Source organism: Tribolium madens, unplaced genomic scaffold, assembly GCF_015345945.1.
Source record: "Tribolium madens isolate multiple individuals breed KSU strain unplaced genomic scaffold, Tmad_KSU_1.1 Scaffold_7;HRSCAF=85;Tcas5.2_LG10, whole genome shotgun sequence".
NCBI classification, from domain to species: domain Eukaryota; kingdom Metazoa; phylum Arthropoda; class Insecta; order Coleoptera; family Tenebrionidae; genus Tribolium; species Tribolium madens.
Genome location: NW_025401050.1, coordinates 1,444,108 through 1,457,960, shown reverse-complemented (window position 1 = coordinate 1,457,960; position 13,853 = coordinate 1,444,108). Strand labels below are relative to the sequence as shown.

The 13,853-nt window shown below is 32.5% G+C and overlaps 1 protein-coding gene across 1 annotated transcript; it reads left to right on the top strand.

The window, feature by feature from the left end:
* The first annotated feature begins 5,703 nt into the window (after positions 1-5,703).
* Positions 5,704-7,373, top strand: LOC123010152. Its single transcript, XM_044406853.1, has 3 exons — positions 5,704-5,913; positions 6,190-6,648; positions 6,810-7,373. Exons 1-3 carry the CDS (start codon positions 5,704-5,706, stop codon positions 7,371-7,373), a joined length of 1,233 nt encoding a protein of 410 aa, XP_044262788.1.
* Positions 7,374-13,853: the final 6,480 nt, after the last annotated feature.

Sequence of the window (13,853 nt, the reverse complement as noted above, 5' to 3'; positions counted from 1 at the left end):
CATGATACTATAAGTTAAAGATATGATATTGCGCATGTTGTATCGTCTGTCTCGCTCGATCGTGACGTCATGCCGTGCCTTTTAGCGCGCCAAATTATTAAGATAACATTAAAACCGTGTGGTTACGTGCTTTAACAATCTCACAAACATAGATTTTACGGTAAGTTAATAATTATAATTAATTCATCTTTACGATTAATACAATATTTTACTTCCAAGCGTCGATACCTTTGTCGCTAAAATCTAATATAATTATTGCAGCCTCAGACTTTATTATGGAATAAATGATTTATGGTCAATTGCACCTCACTTTAATTAATCTAATTATATTAACGTTAATTTCTTTGTAAACACGATGATCTTTCTATTGTTACAGCAATGATCTAAAAACGTATTGAAATTTAATATTAGGTAAAAGAAAGTGTAGTGCAATCGAAGAAAAATGATCTCACAAATTAGTCTAATTAAGGAAGATGTCTCTCTTGTAAATTTTATTTTATTTTATTAATAATAATAGTTATTGTTCTTAAAATTATAACTGCATTGAATTATGCAAATTGATGAATTAAACTAAAAACTAACAAAAATCCTGGACTTTTTCAAAAAATTCTGAATTTTTATTTTCTCTTATTTGAAATTTGTTAATATAAACATTTAGGTACTCACGTTTTATTAATTAATTAATTAATAATTTTTTTAGACAAAAATGAAATAAATTGTAACATTATACGATCGAAAAATGAACGCTGTAAAATATTTTATGTCAGTATACGTTAAAAATGAAAGGACACATCATAGTGATAGCCTTCTGAAGGATAAATTTTCTTAATCGAATATGATATAAATATGTACAAATATAACATTATTTTAGGTTTTTAAAAATGGTGTATTGTGCGGTATTTGGCTGCAAGAACAACAGTAATAAGCGGAACAAAAATTATACAGAGAATAATGGACCACCCCGAATAATAAATTTTTTTTGTTTTCCTCAAAATAAAGATCTGCAAAAACAATGGGTTTTTAGATGCAGTAGAAAAGAACAATTTAAAATTGAGAATGCCAGAGTCTGCTCCGATCATTTTAAAAATGAAGATTTTATGATGAAATATGATTCAAAAATTTTAGGGTACACCCCTAAATTTAGAAAACTGAAACCTGGCGCTATTCCCTGTCTCAAACTACCAAGAAATTATGAAGAAGACGTTGGTAGTAAACGAAGAGACAGGGTAAAAGTTCGGACATTAAAAAAAACGTTATTCAACAAGTGAGTATACTTACTTATTTTAAGACACTATTTAAATTTATATAGAGAATAAATAATAGTATGTATATTGTTTTATTGGGAATAAAAGCGTTCTTTTTATGACAAGTCTCCAGACGGCAGAGCGCAGCGAGGCCTGCAACTACAGATACCTAAGTCACAAAAATCGGTTTTACTCTGAATAAAACATTATTTTTTCTTCAGACTTCGTAAACTGATTAAATTTTTTGACATAACGAATTCATAAGTTAAAAGTATTATTTTTTAGGTTGTCAGAAGAAGAGAGTACTAAGAATAATGCTAATAAGACACAGTTTTCTAATGAAGATATGTTTAATGATACCGATGGAGAAAATTCGGTGATAACTAATAAGTAAGGGTATTAGACTAAGGGTGGTTTGCACCAACARTAGTTAAATTTAATTTCTGATTAAGAACAATTGTAACTATGAGTACAAAAATGGTTACTATTTAATCCGAGATTAAATTTAACTAGTGTTGGTGCAACTCACCCTAAGAGTAAACTTTATTTGATTATAATATACATTTTTTGTAGGGTACCAGAGAGTGATACTCAACAAATGATTCATTTTGAAGGGTAAGTGGCAGGTATAAGTAGATATATCTACATATATCTACATATACATATATATACTATATACAGGATGCGGCAGAACTCGCGCCCCAGAGAAAAATGCCATGTAAGGTAAGATCCCAGGAACATGGAAAAAATGTTAAAAAAAAATTATCTATAAAAATTTCGGAGTTATGAGGGTTTAAATTTTGCACTTTGACTCTATTTATTTCTGTTGGAAAAATAATTTTCCAAGTTTTTTTGCTATAMGCTATTAAAAGAGGAAACAAGGAAGCTGTATTCTAAATTATAACTCTGTTCAATGTTATTTGTGGCTTTTATTGGCAAAATTTTTGTACCTTTACTAAATAATTGTAAAAAAACATATACAAGATCATCAGTATCATTAAATACACATAAAAATATGTCAAATGTCAAAAAATAAATGTCAACATTTTTTGACAGATAGAATTTTTTAAACATTTTTTCCATGTTCRTGGCATCTTACCTTACATGGCATTTTTCTCTGGGGTGCTAGTTGTGGCGCACTCTATATATAGGTATAATATATAGGTTATCGGTGATTTATTTATTATTTATTATTATTATTTTGCTTTTAAGCTTTAAAATGCTAAATAACTAATAAAATAAAAGATAAAATTAAAAGTTTTTGTACTTGTTTCTACCTGTGATTTTAGAGCATCTGAAGATCCTAGAGATTTTGAGATTAAAAGACTGCAAAAAGAAATTGATGATTACAAATTAAAAATTAGTACTTTGGAAAATCAGAACACCTCGTTAAAGAGAACTATTACATCTATTTTTTCTCAAAATCAGTTAAGAAAATTACAGAATCCTCAAAAAAGAATTACTTGGACTGTGGATGACATATCAAACGCTATAGCACTGCATGCAGCTGGACCACGGGCTTATCGCTTCCTTCGTAAAAAGGGCCATCCTTTACCAGCGGTTTCTACTTTAAGAAAATGGGCCCAGAAAATTCGAATAGAGCCGGGGGTTTTGGATATTTCTTTAAAATTAATGAAAAATGCAAATCTGTCTGTAACTGAAAAAATTTGTGTAATAGCTGCTGACGAAATGAAAATTAAAAAATCGTGGGAATACGACAAAAAAAATGACACTATCTTGTCACCTTCTAATTACGTTCAAGTAATTATGGCCAAAGGATTGATTGCAAATTGGAAACAGCCAATATTTTTTGGGTTATTATAAATATTTTGCTGTAATCGTATTTTCCAATAAATTTACTTATGCTTTTTAGATATGATTGTCAGTTAAATAAACAAATTTTATTCGACATTATTAAAAAATTGGAAGAAAGTGGTTACCATGTTGTCGCCACTGTTAGTGATTTAGGAGGAAGCAACAGAAAACTATGGACAGAACTAAACGTTAACGAAGAGAAACCTTTTTTTGCGAATCCAAGTAATGGGAAAAAAATATATGTGTTTGGAGATGCACCCCATCTAATCAAGTTACTACGCAATCATTTTTTGGATAGTGGTTTTTTAATTGATGGTACTCTGGTAACTAAGGAACCACTATTTGAACTGCGTAAACATACTTCATCATCAGATTTAAATGTAGCCTACAAATTAAGTGATCACGTTTTGACTGTAAAAAATGCCGAAAGACAAAAAGTGAAATGGGCCACACAARTGTTTTCTCACTCCAATGCCTGTGCTCTAACTAGAGTTGTGTCACTTGGAATCTGTGAAACTAAGGGTTGGTCTGAATGTGCAAACCTAATTCACACTGTAAACGACTGGTTTGATGTCTTTAATTCGATCGTGCCTGAGACAGATTCAAGAAGTCGAAAACGAGCTTATAGTAATCTAGATGAGCAAAACGTTGTGTTAGATAAAATGGAATCTTTAGTTAAAAATTTAAGAGTTGGTACCAGAAAGCAAATTTTACCATTTCAGAAAGCGATTATAATGAGCATAAAAGCATTGAAACTTTTGTTTCTTGATATGAAAGAGTCTTATAATATTTTGTATTTGTTAACATATCGCTTAAATCAAGATCAATTAGAAGGGTTTTTCTCTATAATGAGAGCCAAAGGTGGTTTAAATGATCACCCAAAGGCTTTAGATTTTAAATATCGATTACGAAAATATATTCTTGGTAGAAACGAGGGAGCTTTATCGGAAGAAGCTAACGTAAAAGAGGTGAACACTGAAGTTACTTTTAATCTTGAGGATTCTTTTACAACATCTACAGCAAAAGAAGATCAATTAATAACATCAGAACTGTTATATACATTGAACGTTGACAACAATGATGACGAACCCGTCCATGAACTTACTGACCTCCAATTTGATGGATTAGAGAATATTGGGGGTTACATTGCTTTTAAATTGAGAGAAGAGAATCCATCTCTTGGTAAAAAAGAGAGAAAACATGTTTTTTGGATTTATAAAAGAATTATTTTTTATTTTTATTTTTTTATTTTTAGGTCTTCCATTTGGGTGATCTGAACAGAATATATTTTATTTTTYAGGTGGTGGTAATTTAAAGTAGTGTAATGTAGTGTAACGCTGCAGGGTCAGTTTTTAGAAGCGTCATTAAGTTAATTGCAATCAATCGTCAGATTAACGTGACCAAATTGAACAACTAAATGCTCAGATTCACGAGTTAATCGCACATTAACTTTTAACAACGAATTAATTTTTAATTCGATTTGTAGAAAAATAAAAATTGCAATGAACTTTGATTCTTGGTAATATAAAAGCGGTAAAATATGGGCTTGTACTTTTTAAGAGCATGCTTAGTTTTGCATTAATTAGTAATTAATACAAAGAGAGASKCAAAGTAGTTTTAGATTAATGAATGTAGATTTGCTGTTCAGTGCAAGGGCAATCTTAACAGGCTTCATTTTTTTCATAAATATACGAGATGTTTTTAATTGAAATTATATTTTAGGATCTCCAACGTCACAGTTAAAAAATGAACAATTCTATACATGGACAAACCATCTTTCTGAAGGTGGGCTATATAAACCCACTTCAGAATTCATGCTAAAACTACAAAAATTGGAAAAAATATTTTTTAACATTAATGGCAGCCAATTAAAACAAGTTTCTAATTATTTGAAGTTGCACAATGAGCAGGCGAGAAATATTGATTTAGATGAAAAAGCAAAAAATATGTTTTTCCGCTGCAAAATGTATTTTAGAATTAGATTTTTAAACGAAAAATTAAGTCGGGACTCGAGTCGTCTGAGAAAAAAATATATAAAAATTGTTACTTAAAAAAGATGTTTGCTTTTTTATTTTTTATTTTGTGAGAATATTTATTGGTTTAAAATAAATAATAATCAAATATCTACCCTGTGTACTCTATTACCAACTTTAATAACTAATAACGCAGCACAAAGCGCTTTTTTACGGACTGAAAAGACGGGCGTTGTTCACCTCAATGTTTATGTATAGATTTCTTTAGTTAAAATAATCTGATCAATAAAATTCTTTTACCAAAAAAAAAATTTGAACTTTTTACCGCAATATTGCTCGAATAAACATAGGAAAGCTTTTAAAAATAAAAAATTATTCGACGGTACATTTTTCATTACAAATTCTTACAATGCAACGTTTTTATTTTTTTTCTTAAAAAGTAGATAAGAAATCACCACAGCAAAAGCACTATTAGAGGCAGCATATATTGCTAAATATTCGTCTAAAATTTCATTCTTCTAGAAATTGTAGTTTTTGAAATATTACGAGTTATGTTTTGTAAAGACGTGTAATGGATCTTGCCGATTTCGAATATTAGATCTGTATGACGTCATGCGCGGACTGTTCCAAAACTCGTCCACCGCTGTATCATATCTTTAACTCATAGTATCATGCCACAGGGTGGAGTTTTATCCCCGCTACTATGGGACGTAGTAGTGGATAGCCTTCTGCGGCGTCTCAATGAGGCCGGTTTCTACACGATAGGATATGCTGATGACCTGGTCATTCTGCTTACAGGAAGACACGAAGAAGTGCTATGCAGTTTAATGCAGACTGCACTCTCTGTAGTCGAAAAATGGTGTACGGAGCACGCTCTCTCGGTAAATCCGAGCAAGACAGAGATGATACTTTTCACGAAAAAACGAAAGTTTGGGAAATTAAATCTTCCTAAACTTAAGGGGACCCAGCTCCAAATAGGTAGCCAGTTCTGTAAAGTATCTGGGAATTGTACTTGACAGCAAATTAAACTGGAGCGAACATTTGGAAACAAAGGTCAACAAGGCATGTGCAGCCTACTGGCAATGTCGCCGGATGATAGGACGATCATGGGGACTCAACCCGAAAATCCTTCTCTGGATGTACACTGCCGTTATTAGGCCCATCTTTGTTACGGTGTGGTTGTCTGGTGGCCTCGGGTCAGACAGAAAAACGAAACAAAGCGCATTGGGCACTTGCAAAGACTTATTTGTCTTGCAATAACCGGCGCTATGAGATCGACTCCTACGGCTGCAATAGAGGTAGCCCTTTGCATCCCTCCTCTCGACATGTTCGTGGAGGAGGCTGCTTTAGAGGCTGCCATAAGATTGCGAGCTGCGGGACAATGGAACATGAAGGGTAGGGCAGCGCGACACACCCGCATTTTGACAGAGGCATCCGAGAGGATGCCTCTTCTAAATCTGGGTACAGATCGTGCACCCGCGAAATACGTTTTCGAAAAACCCTACAGCATCATGCTCACTTCCGAAGAGCAATCAACAAAACCGGACATCTGTATCTACACGGATGGTTCGAAAAATAATACCGGTTCAGGGTCGGGAATATACTCTGAAGACCTTGTAATCCGAAAATCATTTGCTCTAGAAACGCACACCAGAGATTATGGGTGTGGTCCTAGGAGCTTAGTTAATTTCTGATTGACGGACCACAAAGAGCTACGCTATGTTCACTGGAGGAATGTAGAATTTCCTCCGGATTGATCTGGCGGTGTCATTTGCAGTTGGCGGAGTTAGCGAAAGAAAATGTTGATGAGCTCGCGTGGGTCAAAGGACATGATGGAAATCCTGGAAACGAGGAGGCGGATAAACTGGCGCGCTTCGGCTCAGAGAGACCAACCTCTGGTCCTACGCCGAATGTGGCACTAGCCACGACTACCTTTCGTGCCATGATAAAGCAAGACACACTGTGCAAACATACTGCTAGGTGTAAAAAGACCGAAGGCTGCATGCAGAGTAAAGCTGCAATGGCTAAACCCTGTATGAAAAGAGCCAAATACTGCCTTGATCTCTCCAGAGATAAACTCCGGAGACTCATTGGAATATGGACGGGACACTGCCGTCTAAATCAGCATCTCCAGAAAATGGGTGCCGTCGACGATCCCACATGCCGGGGATGCTTAGAAGATGACGAATCAGCAAGACACGTGCTTTGCTACTGTCCGGCACTCGCATCAACGAGAGGATCTATGCTGGGGGATTTCTGGTCTAGTATGGCCAGTATAGGCAGCACTCCACCCGGGAAGATCCTCAAGTTCATCGACACTGTCGGCTGGCTTGAGGAATAAAAACGGGCGTGGGGCATGTTTCTTAGGAGAGGTGGCACAATGGGCCCGAATGAGAGGCCTCAGTGCCGGAGGGACTTGCAGTCCTTCACTCTCCACATTCAATCCAGAATCCAGAACATAGTAACATTCACTGTATCGATAAAAATAATGTTATGTCTCAAACAATAAAGATTTTTGAAAATATATATCAGTGTAGTTATTTAATCCACTTTTTATGTTTTTTTTTTATAAAAATAAGTTTATACTAGCTAAGACATTTATAATAAAGACCTTGACCGATTTTTAAACGCAACCCAAAATACATTCTCACACAACTTGGCTTTTGTTATGTTTGAAAAATTTAAATTATTATTGTTCATTTTAAATTTATTTGCTGATGGAGGTAGTGTAAATCAAGAACACCTGATGAACTCAGTCTGTTTTGACATTTAACAGCGACTGACATTTTGGTATGATGATATAAATTTATAGAGTATAAATATTTGCCTTAAAACACTTTTCCCTATCAAAAATAAAATTACAAATGACCTACGTGACGGCAAGAAACACTTTTGACGTCAAAAGAATGAAATGACTAGTTTGTATATTTTGTAAACCAGTCTTTTTATGTCATTGTTTCACAAGCATGCAGTCATTGAACTCGTATTAATACGAGTTCAGTGCATGCAGTCACTGATTACCCTGATGGTTCACTCCCCCCACTTTTTGATTCAAATTTTATTTTGAACGTACAGTTGGAGACAAAATACTTTGGTCGTCAATGTCACTTGAGTGACATTAAATTGTAAAGCATGCTTTAGGACTGTTAACCTTATTTTTAGCTACTGTCAATCATAGTTGACAAGTTGTAGGTACATATTTTTGATAGGAAGATATAATAGCTGTCATTAATTTGAAATTGTCATTCATTTTAACGTTAAAGCTTGAATTACATTAAAGTGTCAGAAAAGTGACGACCAAAGTATTTTGTCTCCAACTGTAATTGTGTCTCCCATACGCAATGTTAAAGCAGATATTTCTCTATCCTTTTTATTCTAGTAACTTTTTAAACTTCCATGTTTGTAACACTAGTGTCACTGTCAAGAATGTCAGAGCGCGCTGCATTACCATTGGTTGAGGCTGTAAACAGTGTAAACTCTATGCTTAGGGAAGATGAGTACTATGTGCGTTTCAAGCGAGGTCACAGATTCTGAAAAAGCGACTTCAAAGGTGCCGCTTAAGAGTGAACCATCAGGGTAATCAGTGATATGCCGTAATGTCTGCACAGAACACCGACAAAATAGAACCCCTGGTTTTTAAAAGTTGCTGTGTGGCGTCATCACACGTCTGGCCCGAAAACTAGAAAAGGCGGCAATTTTGAAAACATGTTTTGTTCCAATTTATTATTCATTATTAAAAATAAATCAAAAATTCAAAACACATGTTTTGGACAAAATTTTATTTTTTATTTTTCGACACTGTCAAAATTTACGGTTTTTCTCCCGTGTAAGGAAGTTTTGACAACTTTTGGCATTTCTCAATACAAAACGTCAAATTATTTTTAACAGATTTAAAGCAAGATTAAGCCTTGTTGACTCTAATTCGAAGAATAAAATGTTGTATTCCACTCGTTTGAGTGTAAATCGGACGCTTTATTCCACCTCGTGGATGGTAAACCACTCGTTACACTCGTGGTTTAAAAATCCACTGGGTCAAATAAAGAGTCCGATTTACACTCAAACTCGTCGACTAAATAACTATAAAATACAATCACATTTTTTATATCACTTTAATTTATATTAATTATTATTTTCTGGAGGCAAATAATTAAAAAAAAACGCTTGGTTGCCTGTATGTATTTATTTATACCTTCCACTGGAGTCACTCTTTTTCGTGGACTATAAAACCACCTTTTCGATAATTCTATATCTTCTTTTTGTGGAATGGAAAAAGACAGATCAATGGTGGTATTGGTAACGCAATAAGTTGGGGAACAGCCTTTTAAACACACCGGAGCTCTTAATTTGGTCTGGCAAAAAGTTACACATGCGACTTCTTTTGGAAATTTCACCCGGACTTAGCTTTATAATAGTTTGATGTCCTGTAGCTTCCACCCACAATCTGAACCTCTCTGACTTCTTTTCCGGACGCGGAAACCGAAAGAGAGGCCCTGATTTAAAAGACAGCCTACCACCGAACAAGTTCGTTTGTGGAAACTCATTCTAAACAATTAGCAATTATTTTCGTAGTTTAGTACAAAAATCAATTTTACTTCAAATTCCAAGAATTTATTTTACAAACAAGACTCAATTTTGTATTTTTTCAATATTGATTGCGTTGAAAGTTCAAATTTTGAAATAATGTTTCATGACCAACTTGTTTCAATAAAAATAAATTAGATTTCTTTCTTTTATTATAAATCTAACAAAAAAAGCTAAAACCTAAATTTGTTGTTTATGTTGTGTACCTATCGTCTACCTTTGTGAATGAAAATTTAAAATAAAAATAACATTTGCAAAAAATAAATAAACTTCATTATGAGAATGCTAATGGCGACCTCTGGGGGCCGGGCCATAACTAAAATTTATCGAAAACGGTCTTGGTTATACTTGTCGGCTACCCCTGAAAGTCTGTTTTTTCTTTAAGTTTGAACTATACTGGGAAGTAATGTGTTTCTGGCACACAGGGTGACGCCATATTTAGCGCCGTAGCCGACAACCCAACATACACTTAATCCCAGTCAAAGAATTGGTTCATTTATTTTATTTTATTTTTATTTTTTTTTCATATTTCTACTAGCCACTAGAGGAGTTTTTTCGAAACTGGCTTCAAGGATCTTGACCCTCAGCAGTTAGGTAAACAATCACGGAAGGGTAGAAATAACAATACGATCATAAAATAATAAAACTCTTAGACCCGGCTTCGGCTAGGCAAGTGGATACAAAATATAAAAAAAAATAATGTTGAAACTCTGATTTATTTAGAAAAAATTTAGTAAGGAGGTCGGTCATACTAGAACCAACAATTTTTAATTTAGATGAATAATTACTATTTACGTATGATTTTTGTTTTCTTCCACAATTAGGGAATCCCGGCCAGATAGCTCCTGAACCAACTTTCTCTTTTTTCCTAGAATTCTATAAAGGAACCGTGAAATTAAGTCTTACACTTTTATTTATTTCTATTTTAAATTATATTTTAGGAGCAGTTCTTTTTTTAGAACAAAATAATCTAGTTACTAATTTATAAAATTATATTTGAATTTTTAACAAAATTGCTTTTTTCCCAATTCAAAATATTAATAGTATGCATCTTATCTTACGCAAATGTAAATCCATTTTGTCACATACATTTCACTAATATTAGAAATTTAATTTAATAATAGCATATCGATCAGAAGGTGCGAAACTAAATGGAAAAAAACTAATTCTTGGTATTAGCATTTTGGTCAATTTTCAAATAATTAATTTTGCTTTGTTTCTTTTAATTTCCATGACTTAAAACAGAAAGATAAATAGATTATGACGCTACAATGATAGTTATAATAAAATGAATCGGAACAAACAAAAAATATAGTACATAATTTATTAAAAAAAATTAACTTTTCCTTTGAAATTTTTGCAATTTTTAGTCTTTTTACAGAAAATTACAAAATTACAGTTCTCAAACTATTTACTCTGCCGTTCCGTAGATGGCATGTCTCTAGCCAGTTCCAAAATGTACTACCAGAAGAATTTGTCGCTTGTGTACAGAAGGAAAGCCGTTCAAATAAGTTTTCAATTGAAAAAAAGGAAAATTAAATTTTTAAGAAATACAGAAAACAAATTGTTTTTTTTACAATTGGATGTTGTTCCTGAATTAAAAAAGTACTTCTCACACACAGTAACACAGAGTTTTTATCTCATTTTGAGTATTTGTAACGGATTGCAAAATTCAATAGTTTTTATTTTTTATTTTTATGAAAAAACGCATTATTTAAATTGCATGAGAAAATACAGTAATATAAGTAGGTAATCTACAATACACCAAAAATAAATCAAAAAAGTCTTCCGTACAGTTTTGTTATAAAATAAAATAAAATCACCAAAAATAGAGGTTTCTTTAAATTTATTTTTAAACGGCACGGACAAAAAATTTCAAATTAATATACAGGGTGACCCAGGGGTGCGTGCAAGCTCCATAACTTTTTTTCTATCCAAGTTATCGACATGGTTTTGTTTAGGAGATAGATCCAACAATGAGGCACATTATAAAATTATTTTTATTTATATACAGCGTGTCCAAAAATAAGATACACAACTAAGTTCTGTTTCTTTAAATGAAAACCCCTTTTTGTTACATTTTTGGTTTTGCCACTAAATTGTCAGTATAACCCACCTAGGTTTTTAGACTTATCTGCAATAGTTTTTGACTTATGTCAATTTATGTGCCAAAATTGCGTCGTCCGTAGACCCACAAAAAAACTCATAACTTCAGAACTATTCAAAATAACTTAACCAACTTTTTCCAGTCAATTCCTTAAGCGTTGGCGCATTTTCCAAGATAAAGGCAAACTTGGAGTCGATGATACATCGCCTACTACGATTTTTTGAAAATGACAAAATACAAATGGCAATAACTCGATTTTTTTAAATACAACACTCTATATTTTATTGCATTATTGCATGGCATTTTTTATGAGCTTTTTGTCGATATGGGGTTTATGAGGTCTAATTTTACAAAGTAGACTCTATAAACCCTATATCGACAAAAAGCTCATAAAAAATGCCATGCAATAGTAGTGCAGTAAAATATAGAGTGTTGTAGGCACGACGCAATTTTGACACATAAATTGGCATAAGTCAAAAACTATTGCAGATAAGTCTAAAAACCTAGGTGGGCTATATTGACAATTTAGTGGCAATTCCAAAAATGTAACAAAAATTTGGGGTTTTCATTAAAAAAAACAGAACTTAGTTGTGCATCTTATCTTGAGACACCCTGTATATGAATAAAAATATTTTTATAATGTGTCTCATTGTTGGATCTATCGCCTAAAAAATATCATGTCGATAACTTGAATAAAAAAAAGTTATGGAGCTAGCACGCACCCCTGGGTCATCGTGTATATTGCTGGTAAAGCCAACAAAATGTTATGATGATTTTTTCAGAATTTTTAAATAACGATTTATTTTTTTATTCAGTATAGTTCTACCTTAAGGTTGAATTACCAAGTCAAAATTTTGGTGAAAAAATTGATAGCAGCTTGTCTTCATAGCCACAAATTTTGTTTGCTCTTTGTTTTTGTCCATAGAAATTTTGTTAAAAAATTATGTTACGTTTTCAAATTGAGATGTTGTCAAAATGTTGAGTTTTATGAATCTTGTGTGCCTGTTTGCTCTTTGAAAACGCTATAATTGAATACCTTAGAACAGACATCAAGGACAGAATTCAGTGCTAATAATTTTCATAGAAACACACCGCAAGTAAGTACAGTGTTGTAAACAAAAATGAGCTTATTGCTACAAAAACTTTAATGAAAAAGTGTGTGGTGGGTATTGTATTGCTGGTTACTGCTTCTTAAAACAAGTAAAGGCGGTTTTAAAATCATTCGTGAAGTTTAGAGGACCCAAAATATTATAAACAAGCAACACATTTATTTCCGAGGCGATTTTAAATGTTTGTAATAAAAAAAAACTTTAAAATTACACTTTTTTAAAACCACTAATAATGGAACTAAGGCACCTTGAAGCGAAATAGATCATAGTTGTCGCGGGTTCGAGTCTGGGGTGCATTTTTTTTTAGTTCGGTACCCATTATTATTTATAATTTATCACATTTTACTGTTTAATAAGGTATATTTAATGATTCTAAATAATGTTTATCCCCACACACACACACACACATGGATCTAAAATAGTAAATACTACCTTCATGGAACTCCCACACTGAACAATAAACGTGTCGATCTTTATTTGCAAGGAATTTATTACCTGAATCTTCTATGTAAAACATCTTCTATATAAAAAGTCATATTTCCCAACGAACCGTAAAATCATATCAATAAAAAATAATTAACAAATTTTTATTTTTAAATTTAAATTTTTATAACAGAATATTTATTTCTTTAAATTTTAAAAAGTGATTTCTATAATATTTTTGTTAATCTGTAAACATGAAACATAATTCAAAATAACATCAAAATTGAGCTACTTGTTATGACAAAAAAGGATTAAAGAATTTTGGTTATTAGAGAAAATAAAATCTTTTGTTACCTGTTCTTTCCAAGATTGTAGAATTTTTTATTTGCAAATTTCAAACTTATCAACGCTTCAGAAGGGTAAGCGACTACCACTGGTAGAGAATTAAATTTTTTCCTGGAAAAATTTTTCGACAAAGTTAACCGTCTTCAAAATAAAGAATTATGTTTTTATATTACAAGTGTTAAAACATTGATTATTTGATACCTACTGGAAAACATTACTAAAGTAGATGATGTTTTGAATTTGATAAACAAATATT

Excerpts from the sequence above, each read along its gene's own strand:
- LOC123010152 (XM_044406853.1), top strand. The coding sequence starts at position 5,704 with ATGCCACAGGGTGGAGTTTTATCCCCGCTACTATGGGACGTAGTAGTG. Across the intron at positions 5,914-6,189 it reads GTACGGAGCACGCTCTCTCG|GCCCATCTTTGTTACGGTGT; the intron begins GTAAATCCGAGC and ends TGCCGTTATTAG. Across the intron at positions 6,649-6,809 it reads GAATATACTCTGAAGACCTT|TTGGCGGAGTTAGCGAAAGA; the intron begins GTAATCCGAAAA and ends TGTCATTTGCAG.